This window comes from Podarcis filfolensis, assembly GCF_964270895.1.
Source record: "Podarcis filfolensis genome assembly, chromosome: 5".
In the NCBI taxonomy this organism is placed as follows: Eukaryota; Metazoa; Chordata; class Lepidosauria; order Squamata; family Lacertidae; genus Podarcis; species Podarcis filfolensis.
Genome location: NC_139608.1, coordinates 64707614 through 64725905, shown reverse-complemented (window position 1 = coordinate 64725905; position 18292 = coordinate 64707614). Strand labels below are relative to the sequence as shown.

At 40.9% G+C, this 18292-nt stretch overlaps 1 protein-coding gene across 1 annotated transcript; it reads left to right on the top strand.

The window, feature by feature from the left end:
* Positions 1-6644: 6644 nt before the first annotated feature.
* On the top strand, positions 6645-16945 carry LOC310763256 (lipase member M-like; the record flags this gene model as incomplete). The annotated part of the gene is made up of 10 exons (XM_083615141.1): positions 6645-6658; positions 7170-7280; positions 8271-8385; positions 9539-9737; positions 10262-10371; positions 11010-11146; positions 13617-13763; positions 14032-14103; positions 14870-14935; positions 16694-16945. Exons 2-10 carry the CDS (start codon positions 7179-7181, stop codon positions 16943-16945), a joined length of 1200 nt encoding a protein of 399 aa, XP_083471267.1. The 5' UTR covers positions 6645-6658; positions 7170-7178.
* Between the last annotated feature and the right edge of the window lie 1347 nt (positions 16946-18292).

Sequence of the window (18292 nt, the reverse complement as noted above, 5' to 3'; positions counted from 1 at the left end):
AGCAACTAACAAATGTAATAATAATAATTAATTTTTTATTGCACTGGAGACAGTCACTCTACTGGAGCAAAAGCACCAGCTTAGTATGTAAGCATTCAAGCTGCCCAAATTGTGTGTTTGTTAATTCTCCTTGACCTCTCAGCAGCTTTCGATACCATCAGCCATGGTATCTTTCTGGAGCAGCTGTCTGAGTTTAGGGATGGGTGGCACCACTTTGTGCTGCTTCCAGTCCTACTTGGATGGTTGTTTCCAGAGAGGGATGCTTGGAGAGTGCTCTTTGACCCTGTGGAGCCTTCAGTGTGTGGTTGGTGTGGGCAGAAGGGAGTTTAAAGACCCCTCTTCCAACGCTTATCTGAATTATACGTATCTTTCGTCCCTCAATTCCCAAGCTGATAATGGATCATCTTATGCCATTCCATCTGTGTCAGGCTACAGATATACAAAACTGCCCACAAATTGTGTGTTTCTTCCATCTTTTGGTTTCAGGACCTGACACGTTGTTTGGTTTCCCATTCTTCATTTCTACCTCTTTTCTTTTCTTTTCTTTTCTTTTCTTTTCTTTTCTTTTCTTTTCTCTTCTCTTCTCTTCTCTTCTCTTCTCTTCTCTTCTCTTCTCTCTCTGTCTGTCTCTTGCTCTCTCTCTTTCAAAAAAACAGAAATAAGTTCATTTGCAGAAATTCCTGCTATGCAGGCTATAAAATCCAGCACTACTTAAGCACTTAAAAAAATAAAGAATAAAAATGCTATTGATCTGAATGGGGGAAAGTATAGGAGGGATGCAATGCAGAGCCTGCGGACTCAGCTGCAAATAAAACATTTTAAGTGTGTTTTAAGTGCAATATACATGTGACACTAGATGGTGATGGTGAGACTTATGGAAAATTCAATGTATTTTTAAAACAAGCATTTTCAGAATGCTTTTATATGTGTGTAGATTCCACCTGTGTCTATCTATAGGGAGAAGCTTTCCAGAAACAAGTAACATATTGCTATTCATTTCCTGGACAAGTCAGTAGGTGGCAGCAGAAGAAAGTAAATAGCTCATGCCCTTGGCTTCCCTGGCAGTTTCTTCTCATTCTTGGGTTAAGCTATCTAAGAAAGGATGTGTGTTATTGTCTCCCCAAGTCTCCTTTATTTCAGCATTCTGTTTTGTCCATTTGCCGCCTTCTCCCTTCCTTTATTTTCTTAATGAAATTTCATATTTCTAGGTTGCTCAATCACTGCCAGAGTGTCCTGTCTCCTGGCAGAACAAGAGGAGCAGATGATAGCAAAGCTTGCACAATCAGAATAAGATCCACTATCTGACTGCTGACTCAAGACCCTAAACTGTGTTTTTATAATCAACTTTTTATTTTGTTCTATTAATGAATGCATCACACATAAGGAGAAGAAGTCACAGACTGCAATTTGTTCAGTGTGTTTCCCAATTATATTGCAATGTTCTTTTGTTGTTATGGCTGACGGCTGACGCAAATAAAGTTTCATTCATTCATTCATATAATTTGGAGGACTAGAGTGTATATGCTTGCCAAACTCAAAGATTGTGTAATCTCCCACAGGCTTAGGTCACTTGGGTTGATACTACAGGAGCTTAGGATCAGGGTTGTTAAAGACTAGCAGGCTCCAATGAGCTCTAAGAATTCAGAGAACTGTGGGCTGGCTTTACTCTCTGAGTAGACTGCAAGGGATCTGGCTCGGAAATGCAGGGAGTGTTATCCCAGGATCTTAGAGGTTGTAATAAGCACCCCCAGATTTCTTCCTGGCTGTGGTTTGAGATGGAAGTTAAGTAGTGACTATCAGATTATTAAGAAGCAATTGGCCAACCCTACAGCACTGTTGTGCAGCAGTTGCGCAAGGCAAGGTGCAAGAAGGCTTTCTTGAGTTTCCCCATTCTGCCACACCCACAATAATCCAATATGCTGATATTCTGTTTAATTACAAGGCACGAGGTCACCCTGCAGCTCTAGGTGCAAAATGACATCATTTAGCAAGAGGAACTCCTGACCCAAAAAACAGGTTTATCTGCAAAGAGAAGCCATGTGTCTGTTCAGAATATGGTGTTGTTATGTAAGCTGCTGAGTTGTAATTATTTGTTTAATCTTATATAGCAGCAGTATGCAGGATCAAAGGAATGGAAGATTAAATATAAATAAAAGGAAATCAATCATTTTTATTTGAAGGGAACAATACACCTGCACAAAATTTTCTCCAGTCAGTGAGAACATCAGTGAGAACATTTAAGTTTCATCACTTCTTTGAAGTGATTGGGGGCAAAGTGATGGAAATTCTAATTGAATAAAAGTTGCACAGTCCTAGCTCCATATAAATGAAATTACACTGACTATATGGAAGATTGTACAGCCTCATTTAAAACAAATCAAGTTAAAGCTTCCAATTTTAAACCATATCAGAGTGTACCACACTGTATGGAAAATTGCACAATCCCTCAAGTTACACAAGTCCACGTAAAACAGTTAAGTTAGCCCCCAAACCAATAATCTGCTACAGCTAACTGCACAAATCTGACGCAAATCATAAACTGCCCAATTCCAAATTTGTCAAATCATAATTCTTCTCAAATCAGTATTGGATTGCACAGTTCTGCTATAAACAGGCTACGGAACCTGACTCTTCAAACTGCAGAACGATAAAAAAAAGTAATATAAATAACAAAGCCTGAATGAACTATTAAAGAATGCATCACACATAAGGAGAAGAAGTCACAGACTGCAATTTGTTCAGTATATTTCCCAATTATACTCTCCTTAATAGGTCTGCAAGCCTATAAACATGTTCTGAGAGTAACCATGTATAGAATTGCACTGCACATCATCTCAAGAAAACACTTATGTGGTCTCTTTAAATGTTGTTAATTAGAATTGGATGGTTCTATTTCTTTTCAATGAATTGATTAAGACAAACCCAAAGTTTCTTTAAAACAAACAAACAAACAAACAAACAAACAAACAAACAAACAAACCCAACAACAACAGTGTTTCACGTTGATGAGATGGTTAAAAATAATGTCCCTCTAAAGCTTTCTTCTTCTTCACCCAAACAGGTCATGCCATAGAGTTCCATGAGAAAGTGTTATAGTGTCCTTTGGTCTCTTTATGCATGGAATAAAGCCATTGCTGCTGACCCACAAAATAATCCTCACAGTCTGGCCATCTCAGTGCTTGAAGTTGTTTGCTCAGTTCCTCAGCTAGTGCATTATTCCAGACAAAGTTATATACTGCATGCATCCTCAACCATCCAATGGTTCTTTATTTGAGACATGGACAAATAACAGCACCATCCTATCTTGTAGCTTTTATCCACTAATTATACAAAAATTATCAATGGGTATAATAACATGGGTTGGACCCAGCTTTAGCCTACACTCCTAATCCCACTTACCACATTGCATTAAATAGAAATTACTTCTAAGGTGATGCTAGGATTGTACTGTTAGTCATGCTTTGAGCAGATTCAAGTTAGATGTGACCAATTTAAGCCCCATTGTTTTCAGTGCGTCTATTCTAAGCATGCCTAAATCTGGATCCAGCCTAATAATCCTAGAATATAATGTGTCTTTTTCAAGCAATTTTTTCTACCATGATGATATTATCAGCTAAGAAAGAGGCTGAGAACTCGATTCTGTATGATATGAGGGTACTTCAGGCTTCCATTACTTCCAGATAGGAATGGAACGATCTGTTGATATCAGTTCTCCCAGTTTCCCATGTTTCCAATCTTACGTTCACTTCTCTACATTCCTGCAGCAATTTGTGATTTTTAAAAATAATCCTTCGTGAAAATTCTCCAGCATTTTAGGGTGAATTTCTCAGAATAAACACTTTTCTATGCAGCTTTGACTACTGTAAGCACATTTACAAGCAATATAATGCATTTTTAGATGCTATTTCCATTACTATATTCATTTTTATGCACACTTTCCTAATATATGCATTTTTGTAAACATTGGTTGATTAGACAACTGGATTGCAAAATTCAGTGAATTCGAAGGATAACTGTATTTCAGTCCACATATTGTTTTGGAAAGTACGGATTTTATAGATTTTGCTTTCAATGTGAACTGAATTGAATCTCTCTCCTATCCCTACTTCCAGATTATTATTTTGCCTACTACCTCCTGCAAGTCACACGTACATTTCAGACAGTGTAGTGAATAAATGACGGAACTCTCACACCTCCAGTTCCCTGGTTATGCTTATATACAATTGATCCTCTACTAGTTTAGCTTCTTAATATATAATGGGATAAATTCAGCAACCCCACTGTTCTGAGATGAGAATTCAAAAGGCATACCAGTTGATCCAGAGGCTATAGAACCAGAAATGTCGGGTTTCTAAACCTGAACTTCTTCTAGATTACAACTGTAATTGTTGGATTCCATCAGCAAGTTCAGAGATAATGGTACTTATAGTTCAACAACATCCAAAGGGCCACAGGTTTCCCATTCCTATCCAAGAATGAACCACCATGTTGTTTTTCAAAGAATGAAATTGCCACTTCTTTATTATGAAAGAAGGAATATAGCTGAGACATTATGTGTATGCAATTCTATCATATTGGGCTTTGGGGATAAGGTAGCTAAAATGAATGAGCAGTTAATGAAAAGATACATCAAGGTACTTTATGGGTGGGATGTACACAGCATAATTGTACGTTCTGAAAGTGTAATAGTCTATGATCATGCATTCCTTAATATCTTTTGCTTTAACACCTGAGCAACATTAGAACCTGCACATTCAGGTGTCTAGCAGATCCTGCAGAACTTGGTAAGTGAATGTAGACTTGTGATATTCGCTACAACTACCTCTGGCAAAGTTCTGGAGTGGAAGTGTTCTGTCACTTTCCTGGCTTGCAAAAATACCACAAGCAGCTGGATGAGAAGGTTGTTTTTTTTTGTTTTAACTACAGACAACTGCCGGCTCCCAGGGTCATAGCCACTTTGTACTGAAAAAGTGTGGAAGGAGTGAATTTCAGCACATGTGGTGTGTATTTCGAATGCTTTTGATGGAAATAAAGGGTGCGGGAGGTTAAAAATTAAAGTTGGATAATGGGGTTGCTGGATCTATTCCATAATCTATTAGAAAATCTGTTGTTATATAATGTGGAATAATAAGAGAGAGAGTTTGTATGAAAGTGACTACAATTATCAGCAGCACGTAAGTTTAGGACAGCAGCAGAAGGGAACAGTGGTGGCAGCAGGGAGCCATAATGGAAGTACAGCGGTACCTCTGGTTATGTACTTAATTCGTTCTGGAGGTCCGTTCTTAACCTGAAACTGTTCTTAACCTGAAGCACCACTTTAGCTAATGGGGCCTCCCGCTGCTGCCGTGCCGCCACCGTGCAATTTCTGTTCTCATCCTGAAGCAAAGTTCTTAACCTGAGGTAATATTTCTGGGTTAGCGGAGTCTGTAACCTGAAGCGTATGTAACCCGAGGTACCACTGTAGAAGACCTTAAAAGCTGCACCTCAACTTTATGAAAATTTGGGCTCAGCTTATCATCAGTACAGGAGGGATGCATGTTTTGAATGAAACCATAGCAATATTACCTTTCAAGATTTTAAGAAGGAGCTGGTCTGGATATAGCAATGGTCTTGAGATTCTGGAACATGGTAAGAAAACACGTTTTCTGCATACAAATAGAGCCTAGAAGATTTGGGCTTCTTGTGCATGTTACTGCAGCATGCACTGTGGGAATCTCAAGGCTTGGAAATCAATCACAGGAAGCATAACAGTGTGTGAAGTAGCAAATACCATGCACCCCAGAGTTTACAGGTTTTCTAAAAGTTTGGGTGTGATTGGATGTCTGAAATAGGATTGGCTTTTTGCCAAAGGCTTCAAATGCTGACAAAGAACAGTATACCACCTTGCTGACAGAAGGCGTTTTACATATCCAACCAGAGGAACCAGTCACTAACAATATTTCTGTGTTGTCAATCCTTGGCCGGCCGGCCAAAACATACTGGCTAAAACCAAAAACTAGCACCACCTCTTTTTAGGTACCTTGGCAACTGCCTTATATTGAGTTAGGGTTAGGGTTAGGGTTAACTCAGTACTGTCTGCAATAACTAGGAGTGCTTCACCAGGGTTTCAGCTAGAGAACTGTCCTAGGCCTGACTAGACTAGTCGGGGATTGAGCATGGAACCTTCTGCCTGCAATGAATGAAGACGCTCCAACACTGAGCTAACTCAGCCGCAACTGAAAACTTGTCTGGAGATTTTGCTTCTATTATTTAATCACCGAGATCTTGGATTATGCTATTATGAATACCAACAAAGGAATGCCCTCTAAGGATGCAGCCGCTGAGGGACTATCAGGACCAGCTGGGGGTTGGGCAGGGAGCTTTTGGCAGATTTGATCCCCCAGCTCTCTAGCAGCATTTGTGGTTGACATATGGTTCAGAATTTGTTTGGAAACTACTTCCAGGTGATGTCATATCCTGAGGTTCCTTGCTAGCAGTGGGTTGCTACTGGCAAGTCAACTATGAAGGGAAACGCCAATGAAATCTTTGCTTTGGGATGAAGTAAGGGCAAGGGCCCTATCCTTTAGAAGCGTCCCTGCCTGCCTTTTGTGTAAACCAGGTCCTAATTTGCAAATGTACCTGTCCTCTGCTGAAACAGGGATAGGAGAGTTATCACCAGGTAGGTTTGGAAGAGTAGTTGGGAGATTGTCTGCTGTTATGGAGATGGGGCATGATGGTGGAGAATGTTGGGAGGTAGACCTGAAGCATGGGATGCTGTGTTATATACTACTCAGGGTCAGTCTAGCTCAGTTTTGTTTACTCGGACTGGCTGTGACTCTCCAGGTTTTCAGACAGGTAATCTTAACAACCCTACCTGGAGGTGCCAGGGATTGTATCTTCTGCATGCAAAGCAGACGGGCTATGCCCTTCCTCAAGGAAGGCCCTTCCTGATAAAATATTACTAAAGGCAGTTGGCTGATACACTATTTTTAGTGAAGCTGCTGCATGGTGGGATGGGGGAGCAATTCAGTTTGGTTCACATTTTAATAGGAACAGACCTTCTCCATTCAGTTTAATATCACGAACAGCTTCAGGCGCCTATTCCTATTGTGTTGATGATTTTCAAATGAAGGAGCACCCAGTTGGTTGTCCATTTATGGGTGACCCATTTATTTATTTACTTTTTACAGAGAATCAAAATGTGGCTGATGATTGTGTTGGTGTACATGACTGAAGGACTTGTGTCTTCAGGAGAATTCCAAGAGTTAAATAAGCCAAATCCAGAGCAATTTTTGAATACTGTAAGTACATCTCTGGATGTGAAAGGAGCATGATATTGCTTGACACTATTTACAGTTTCATCCTCCCTACATATAGGATTTTGCCACCTCAGAGTACTTAGTATTGGGTGCAAATGTTTAACCAGATAATACACAAGGTTGGTAGTGCGTTTGAAAGGTGCATGTATCTTGAATGACTACTTTTCTTGGTGCTGTATACAAAAATAAATGCTTGATGCAGGTATAGCTCAGGGCATCTTGCTGCCTGAACCAATCAACAATTTCATGTGCAAATATAGAGCAAATGAGATTTAATCTGCTTGGCAGCTTTGTCCTCCAACTACCAACTGTCCCCCAAGAATCTGCAACCTGAGGGTGTCCCCCCCCCCCGTTTCTCCAAATCTCTGGTCCACATACCTAATTAGGTTTACCAGGCCTTGGTGGCTGGCCAGCCAGGCCATTCTGGGTGAAGCATGAATTGGCCACCTTTACCATGCTTGATGTTGCTGAGGCTCGAATTTGAAACTGCAAAGGAAGCATTGCAAGCACAGTTCATTCCTTCATTTGCAAGCAGAATTGAGTGCCTTTTGAATCTGGAGCTTTTTCCTGTTGCTCTGCACAGCGATTTGGGGTGGGGGGAGCATATAATTTGCTTCAAGCTTGGAGACAGCACTGCTGTGCATTTTGCTGAGAAAAGTGACAATTTGTATGCATACACAATACATGCATTAATAAAAAACGAACTAGTTCACAGCGGGATGCATTCAAGGCTGCTTGGGAGACAATCCTTTACATAACCTTATTGCATTATATTATGAATTTTCATACTATTCCATATTTGTCCCCTATTCTGCCCAAAGTGGAAAGTGCATATATGTGAAAATGAGCTAAAATCTGAATTCTGGTTTTCATTTAACCAGTTTAAATCCCGCAACAACAATGGACCAAGAAGCATAGGCAACCTTTCTGAAAGTACTTCATTTTGGAAAATTTTGTTTGTTCTTTATCTAGGATGGAATCATCCGTCGCTGGGACTATCCAAGTGAGGTCCATGATAAGATCCTGACAGCTGACGGCTATTATTTAACCATGAACAGAATTCCTTATGGCAGAGGAGGCAAACATGGTGGGTCTCCAATGTGAAAGAAGAAATGAAAATGTAATAGCAAGCCCCATGCATTCTCCAACACTGAGTAGCAATTAAGTAGAAATCTTATGGGCAGGCCTGTTTCTTAGAAGTTTCTTTCCAAGAACACCAAACCAGAGTCTTTCCCATCTTCAGGCCCTTCAAAGCAGAGGTCAGAGTCCCTTTCCAGTCCACGTGTTGCATTATCCCACAGACAACTCTAGATAGTAAAATATAGGGATGAGAATTTTTTTTGGATGTGCAGCAGGATGTCCACTTACTGAGCCCTTTATGCTACTTTATGTAGCATAGGTGCAAATTTATGTAGCATAGGTGCAAATTTATGTAGCATAGGTGCTACTTTATGTAGTACAGGTGCAAATTTAGATATAATTCCTATAATTTAAATATAAATACAATATACAGTGGAGAATATTGTGATCAGGTGACCTGTATGCCTGCTCAGTCTGCTGTCTGGGTGCAAACTGTTGAGGGGGAAACTTCAAAGTCCTTGCTCTCTCTTTGAAACTAGCCTTGGACTGGACAAACAGAGGGTGCCTTCAAATACAGGATAGCCCTCTGCCAGCCCTTCCAGTAATAATAATAATAATAATAATAATAATAATAATAATAATAATAATAATAATAGTGATAATATATTATTTATATCCCGCCCATGTGGTTGGGTTTCTCCGGCCACTCTGGGCGGCTCCCAATAGAATATTAAAAACACAATAAAAGAACAAACATTAAAAACTTCCCTAAATGTCTTCTAAAAGTCAGATAGTTGTTTATTTCCTTAACATCTGACGGGAGGGCATTCCACAGGGCGCCACTACTGAGAAGGCACTCTGCCTGGTTCCCTGTAAACTCATTTCTTGTTGTGAGGGAACCGCCCTCGGAAAGGCCCTCGGAGCTGGATGATGGGGGTGGAGATGCTCCTTCAGGTATACTGGGCCGAGGCCATTTAGGGCTTTAAAGGTCAGCACCAACACTTTGAATTTTGCTTGGTAATGTACTGAGAGCCAATATAGGTCTTTCAGGACTGCTGTTATAGGGTCTTGACAGGCTGTCCTTTGCAGAGAAGGCCACATGGCCATCCTAATGTGCTGCAGTCTTTCTTACAAAAGTTAATTATTTGTATCTGTTTCAGGTTCCAGACCTGCTGTCTTGGTGATTCCTGGATTAATAATGGAAAGTAGCACCTGGGTCTCCAATATACCCAACAATAGTTTGGGCTTCATCTTGGCAGATGCTGGTTACGATGTTTGGCTTGGGAATGTTAGAGGAACGTCCTGGTCGAGAAAGCACCAGAACCTTTCGGTCTTGCAACAGGAATTCTGGAATTTCAGGTAGATCCTCACAAACTGGGGGTGAGACTTTTGAAACGCATATGCAGTTGTCTATTACTGTCAAGCAATGAAGCACCGGGGCTTATCAGGAGTGGCTTGCTGGGTGGGACTGAGCAGCTAAGTGAGCTACCTGGCAGGTGGCTCGCTGCTACTTACCAGGAGGAAGAGGGGGAGGTGACATGGTGCACAGGTAACTACAGAACTGCCAGATTGGCTCCACCAGTGCGTTTGAGCCACACTCATATCTGCCCCACCCAGTAAGAAACAGTGACCCATCTGCCAGGAAGCTAGTTGTGTTGCTGCTCCCCAACTGTCAATCTGTTTCTGGAGTTTATGTTAGATTTCAGCTGCAGGAAATAAATACACATGGTTTACGACTACAAACATAAGAGACTTCTGTGTCTTGAGATCCATGAATGGTCAGCTCACACTGTTCATGCATATGAAATGCTGCTGCTTTAATCAACGATGAGTCATCTTGTGTACCAGCATTACATGCCCAACGTTGTGTTTCTGCTCCGCAGCTTTCATGAAATGAGCCTCTATGACCTTCCAGCCATGATAGACTACATTCTGCAGGAAAATGGCCAAAAGCAGATCTATTATATTGGACACTCTCAAGGTGCTACTTTAGGTAAGTTTCAAATATAGAGAAGGGCTGTCGTGTCACACACACACACACACACACACACACACACACACACCTCCTCCTTATTTGGCTTCGGCAAGCCAGAAGCTGTCTTTTTTGTTTGTAACAAAATTTCCTTCAATATTGTCCTTACAATGTGATTGCAGAAGTTTCTTTCATCAATTTTTTAACAGCTCTTAGATATGGTACCCACAGAGCCAGTTGCACAAACTGGTTGATACTCGAGTCTAAATACAATTCTTAGAGATATCTCTGCAATCTAGCAATTTTTGCCATCACTCGGATGATGAGCTTGTTAGTATGTTCAAGACCTCAACCCTGAGCCAGAGCTAATATTTGTGAGCTTAATTAATGATACTTAATATGCATCTCCAGTAACACCCTGTAGTATGAGTGGAGAGCACATTGGATGCTTCATGGCTTGGTACAAATCTCTGTGTGATGCAAGTCTGTATGCACATTTGCCCACAACTATGTGTCCAATTCCCAAGTAAAAACTTTTTTCTTGTCAGGGCAGTTAGTAAAACTGACTGACTTCTGTACCTTTGCCTTTCTGACTGATGAGTCTTTTCTTCCTTTGCTTTCCGCAATTATCGTTGTAAATAAATTATTATTTTTTGCAGGGTTCATAGCCTTTTCTATGATGCCAGAGGTGGCTGAAAAAATCAAGTTATTCTTTGTTTTTGCTCCTGCGTACACATTTCAGAACAGCAAAGGCCCAGTAATCCAGATATTATTTTTTCCTGATTTTCTTATAAAGGTATCAGTTGCATTGTTCTTGCTCTTTATGGATTCATTCAGTTGTTTCCCACAATGTGAATCTGCAGAATGCAGTTTTCTTAGACAAGCTACTTGTATAGTTTGCTTAATAATACAAAAATGGTAAATTTGCTAAAACAGCAAATTGTTTATAAAGTGTCCTTCTCTAACGTTTTTATGAGAGGTAAACAGGAAGCCATTAAATAACCCTTTTTGAAAGTGAGCAAAATTAAAAAATGATGTTAATTGCATGAAAGTAGTTAACATGCAAGTAAGAACAGGGGACCCAAACAAGATCAGGACGGTGACTGGTGGGAAAAGTGATTGCCCCATGTTGCAGTCCCAATGACTTTTAGTCCAACATCTGTCGCACACTTTGTCATAGGGGCCACATACAGGGGACTGCTCATTCTAGATTACCTCTCCACTACAACTCCTCTCACCAGTTTACAGTATTGACCTTTGTTTGGTAGGGAAATGACTAGGAAAACAGATTTATTGGTGGGAATGAATGACCCCCCCCAAAGCTAATCTGAATGAATTAATGCCCAGCTCCTTCTCTTTGTCCCTCCTAAGGCTGTCTCATCACCTCTTCTAGTCTCATTACTTCTTTTTGAAACAATCAACCAGGGCTGGTTTCCATGTTTCTCTTTTCTCTTTTTGCCACCCTGGCCAACAGGTGGGGTGCTCAACAACTCCCTGTAGCTGTGTTCTTTTCTTAAAAGGCTCAGCAGTGTTGTGATAGCACCTTGCGCATGGACCCAACTAGTTATAATGTGGTTTCAAATCTCCAGCACTTGTCTCAGGAAACACCTGGAGTTATTCTCTGAGGACTCCAGTCCAAACCCTGGAGGCCCAACACAAATGTTTGTGGGTGGGGATTGGAATTAATTTGTTGAGGGTGGAGGAAAAACCAAGCAGAGCTCTTAAAAACTTACTGGAGCTCCAGCTGGCTGTAAGATACCACGCAATAAGTGGGAAATGAGGATTCATGTCTTAGAACAGAGTAGAATGGCATCAACTAGAGCTAAATGCAGGTGTTGTCTCTTTAAGGAACCGAGCATTCAGCAGTATCTTTCAGCCAGCAAGAAAGCTGGTTTACTCTGCCACGCCCCGAAAAACTCATTGCTGAATATTTTGCTTGAATGAGGCAGCTAGGTCCTGCCACACCTGATCTGCAAATGAAAGGGCAGACAGCCATGTGAGGATAAAGTGTATATGGCTGCATTATTATATATAATTATATATAGTAATATAACAACAAATGCTCTTTCAAATGGTTCTCAGTACCACAGGAGGCACTCTAGGGCATTCAGAGCAGGAGCCAGTCTTTATTATAAGTTTGCCTAGCCAAAGCTTGCAACAGAAATAAATTGAACTTTTTAAGGTCTTTATTTAAGCTGTCAATCTTGCTATGGCTTCTCATTACTGATGGCAGTAAGTCGGGAGTATGTCTCACCCCTGCTGATTGGCTTTTGTATTAACTTAATTTCATGTTGTATTCGTTTGTGTTCTGCACACCTATCTATGCTATCTTTTGCCTTTCCTGAGCCTAAGGCCTCCTTAGATAGAAATAAAATCTTTCTTCTCTATTTATTCGGGGTTTAAAAACTGCCCACTTACGTAAACACTTCATGTATTGGGGCAAGTACGGTAGTTCTTCTCCCCTACAAAAGACTATATAGCCCATTTGTTATTATTTAAGGTGCTTCCATGTGTGTGTGGCCCTATTGATACACACACCAAGGCACTTCACATGCCAACCAGACACACGGACAGCGGGGTGTGGTCACTGTATGTGTGTCAGCATCTGGAGCAAGGCCTAGTCCACACAGCCCTATAATCCCCAATATAATCTTTCAATTTGTATGTTTGTGTGTGACCTGAATCTCCCCTGTGTTTCTTTGCTGTGACTTATTATCAGGGCCAGCCCACTCATGAGATAAGGTGAGGTCGCTGCCTCAGGTGGCAGGATCCACAGGGTCAGCAGATCTGGCCTCCAAGGAACGCATCACCTGCTGCCGCCACTGCAGTGGCAATGTCAGCTGTGATGTACTCCTTAGAGACTGGATCTGCCACCTCCTTGGCAGCCCTGCCCCCAAGTCCCACCTCTACAGTAGCTTCTTGGCGAACAGGAGTTACTGCAGGTCTCCTCCTACCTTTGTTCCTGACATAGAACTTCACTCGCTCCTTCTTCTCTGGTGGCGGTGGGAATTTTGTGATTCGCCTCTCAGGTGCTAAAATGTATTGGGCTATCCAACAATGTAATCCTAACCATGTCTACTCAGAAGTATGTCCCATAGAATCAATGGGGCTTACTTCCAGGTAAATTGTATATGTATTTTTATTCATTGCATATATGTTTAGATTTGTCACTTGGGCACATGAGTGTGATACGAGAAATATACCGGTAAGTGCAAGAGAACAAAGACATAAATTTGTAAGTTCACATTTTTTTAAATGTTTCACAGGTTATATTTGGCACGAAAGAATTCCGCTTATTAAGTAGAAGTCTGAGAGCATTAGTTGCTAAGATTTGCAGCTACCAATTAATACAAAACCTTTGCGCCCAAAGCCTTTACCTTATAGGTGGCTTCAATAAGAACAGCTTAAATGTGGTATGTATCTTTAATTATTTTCTTTCTCTTTTACTTCTGATCCCTTGGCTTGTGGTTTCCCATTCTTAGTCTCTTGACTACAGGACTATTGATTGTGGTACTTTTTCATTCTGTCGTTTTTATAAAAAGAGAAATATAAGGGTTGACTTGGATAGATTTCAAGGCCTCTTCTTAGCGTATGCACTGATGTTTGTTTCTCACAGTTGTTGGCCCTTTTTCATTGTATCTGCCACATTAACAGTTTGTCTTTCTAAAATGTTTTTTTCAGAGCCGAGTTGATGTGTACCAGGCTCACTTTCCAGACTTTACTTCTGTAAAAAATATTGTACACTGGGGTCAGGTAACGTCTTTAAAGCAACGCGTACTTCTTTTAAAAATAATAATCAGCTAAGGTTGTGATTTTTGTTCTAAATATAGAAGCTCCTAGGATGTAATGAGAAAGAGGAGGCAGAGAAGCTGCATTTTGTGAGCAGGACATCACCCATGGTTCTGAAGACACAAACCAATACAGTTGTACCTCTTGTTACGTCAGTCTCCGGTTGTGTTTTTTCAGGATACGAACGCGCCAAACCCAGAAGTATATACTTCCGGGTTTCGCCGTGCTCGCCTGTGCAGAAGCATTCTGCTTACCTCGCACGTGCACAGAAGCACTCTATTGTGCCGCGTGTGTGCGCGCGCAGAAGCGGCGCTCTAGTTGCAGACTTTTTGGGATGCGATCGGCACCCCAGAACGGATCGAGTCCATAACTAGAGGTACCACTGTATTTAAGGCAAACTGTTATTCTACAATTCAGGTCACATTGAAACACCTGAAAGCTTTCAACTGCTCTTTAGCTTTGCCCTGACAATTATTGTCTTCTGTACTTTAGAGCTGACATCATTCTCAGAGCTTGAAAAACTGCACCAGGCAAGCTTAATGCAACTTTCGGTATAATCAGAAGAAAAAAATCAGTTCCACCCATTAGAACTGGTCCGTTCAATTCAATTGTCACCCAGCTTAAAAAACTCCACCTTCTTGGAGACATGTGCAAATTAGCCTGCTGACTGCATATGTAGCCTACCTAATGTTTTATAAATATAATGCCTGCTTAATTTTATTCCTTATAGGCAGCAAAAACAGGGGAACTGAAATATTTTGACTACGGCTGCAAGAACGAAGAAAAATACCATCAGGCAAGGATGTGCTTTGTTGTTGTTACATTAGTGTTGGTAAATGCAAGGCACAAGTTTTCCCCCATCCCTGTACAATGGCATTGGAGGTTTCTGGCTGTACAGGCTGGACTTCTTGAGTGGAAAAAGGTGAATTGGAGATGCCTGGGATGATGGAGAAAGCAACACCTAGCACACTGAGAAGCAGCTCTATAATATAGCTAGATGTTATCCTGGAGTGTTTGCTTTGAATATTTTGAATAATTGCCATATGTATAATTGGCAGACAGAGAATTGGGAGTTCCTCCATTTTTTGGTTGATATTTTAGTTCCCTGTTTTGCATTAATGAAGATATACACACAGGAAGGGACGCGGATGGCGCTGTAGGTTAAACCACAGAGCCTAGGACTTGCCGATCAGAAGGTTGGCGGTTTGAATCCCCGCGACGGGGTGAGCTCCCGTTACTCAGTCTCTGCTCCTGCCAACCTAGCAGTTCAAAAGCATATCAAAGTGCAAATAAATAGGTACTGCCCTGCAGGAAAGTAAACGGCGTTTCTATGCGCTGCTCTGGTTTGCCAGAAGCGGCTTAGTCATGCTGGCCACATGACCCGGAAGCTGTCTGCGGACAAATGCCGGCTCCCTCGGCCAATAAAGCGAGATGAGCGCCGCAACCCCAGAGTCGGCCACGACTGGACCTAATGGTCAGGGGTCCCTTTACCTTTACACACAGGAAGATGATAGATGGGATACGAAGGGCCCTGCATGAGAGGCAGGATAGAGAGGATCTTCCAGGGTGGCAGGCTAGGGGAAGAAGGGGAAGCTTCCAGGTGAGTGGAATCAGGGGTACGATGCAATTGTAATAGGCGGATTTGTATTCACTTTCACTTTTCTTTTTCTTTTCTTCCTTCTCTTATTCTTTTTTTTAATCTTTTCTTTTCAGATTAGCTTGGCTTTTATTATATTTCATGTGGAGAACTTTCAATTTGGGCGGGGTATAAATAATAATTAATAATTATTATTAAAAAAGAAAGCATAATATACAGGCAACTCCCCATTTATGCATGCTCAAGGTATGTATGCACACATGTGCATTGCCATGAACCCGGAAATGGCATGGAAAGGGGCATAAAATGGCTCTGAGAGAGCATGAAAATGGCACGAAACCAGAGTTTAGTAATCCCAGGAGCCCTCGCACCAATCTTTGAAGTCTGTGGAGAGTTGGAGTTTGAGCAAGGAGGTTTAGAGGGAGCGAATGTGGTATTTGCAGGATTTTGCAGTGCCCCAGAATGTAACCCCCACGGAAATGTGGAATTGACTGTATGGCATTCTTGCTACATACATGTCAGAATCCCTTACTCTTAATTCATCAATTTGTCAACACTGTAGCAAAACTATTGCAAAAGATGAGGTAAATGTATAGATTTCCCCCCTTGTCAAACTGTCTTAGCTTCATTTCATATTCTCTACAACTTTCTCCTGAGGAAAAACATTTAAATTTAAAATTCTTTGGTAATTTCGAATGTTCATTTTAGATTTTACCAAACAAGGGGATTTGCCCAAAGTCCATTGCCCCTCCCCTATAGTTGTGGTGCTTTTCTGTATTTGAATATATAATCTGCTGCATGTTTCCAAATTCTTTGAAACTTATTTTTCTCATTCTTCCTTTTATTCAAGTTTACAGTACTTGAAACATGTTCATTTATTTATTTGCTTTTGGCATTTATATACGGAGTGCCCCGTGGGCAGTTCACTAATTAAAGTCTGACAATGTTCCCTTCCAGAAAACTCCGCCATTTTATAAAATAGAAGCTATGACTGTGCCAACTGCCGTGTGGATTGGGGGGCAAGACTGGTTGTCTCGCCCAAAGGACAATGCAAAATTAATACCTCGGATTTCTAATCTCATTCACTACAAGTGCTTTCCTGACTGGAGCCACTTTAATTTCCTCTTTGGACTTGATGCACCTCAACGCCTTTATTCAGAAGTGCTTGATATGATGAAGAGAAACCCAATAGAAACTTGGGATTTTTAGGGAGGCGGAAGACAGTTTTATTCCACTGGTTTTCAAAGAGTAATTCAAGTCATGTGTTGTTGTACTCCTATTGATTTTTATACAAAAATAGAACAAAGCACCTGGGTGGGAGAGTGTTCAAATCTTAATTGACTGATGGTCCAATACACTTTATATTACAGGCACAATTTTCATTTTTAAGTTCAATCTGAACTGCAAAGTTCCCCAAAATGATGACACGTTGCACAACTTTTTTTAATTTTTACATTTCCTACAACATCTTTAAAAATTCTTCTGAACTCCATCTATAGTGGATAGTAATAGATCAGCTGAAGTCTGGGGGAAGGGGAAGGGAGGAAAGGATAGGCTTCTGAAAGGAAGCCTATATTCTCTCCAATTTGGGTGCCAAATTTCCTTCCCCACTCACCCCAAAGGATTCTTATGCCAAAGCTAGTTATTAACTATCTCTTTCGTTTCTGTTATTCTTTATAATTATAAAAGACTGAATACATTACTGATACCTTCATATTGGATATATTTTTTATTTTTTTTAATGCAGCTGTGTTGAACCAAAAGTGAGACTGTTCTGGAAGACTGGTAAATGCCATCTTGGTAGTTAAGATGACTCCGAGACTAATTGTTATTTGATACCAGAATGAGCTCATAGGCCTATCTGCTTTGAAGGCTTAGTTTTGGTTCAGCTAGTTGGGAGAGTTCTCCTGCTGGCTGCCTGTCTGTCAGTCATTCCCTTATCTGAGATGGATGAGAGTTGAAAGGGAGCCTCTAAGCCATGGGTGAGTTAATTAGGCTATTGATTCCAGCTTATGTAGCTTGCCTTGTGTATAAATAATGCTTAACATAGCACTTCATGGACAAGTCGTGAGGGCCTCTTGCTGCTTCTGTTCGCTCTGTGTCTGTAAAGGCGGTGAGGCTCTGCAGGCTGTGTTACGAGTTTATGCTTCCGTCTTACAATAAAGCATTAGAATTGATCACTCTGATGTTTTTGTCATCCTTCTTTGGTTATCCCTGCACCAAACCACTCTCAAGGGCCATCCTTGGGCCCTGCAGTTCAGAGCAGCAGGTAATGTTGAATTGGCTGTTAACTACCTATTAAATAATAATAATTGAAGTAAAATTATTTACAGAAATTTGGCATCTTCAGACCTAATACAGGCCATGTTTAATACTTTGCCAGTATATAATTCAACCACATCCACAGAATAGCAGCAGTCTAGAAGCCTCCTCATTGGAGCATGTGCTTCTTTTTGTTCTTTTATTCAGACATTATTTTGTTGGTAGGTAATAAGGAGAGCAGGCTTGCAGGAAAACTAAGCAGGAGGGACTGGTTTTGCTAGCAAGAATATGTGT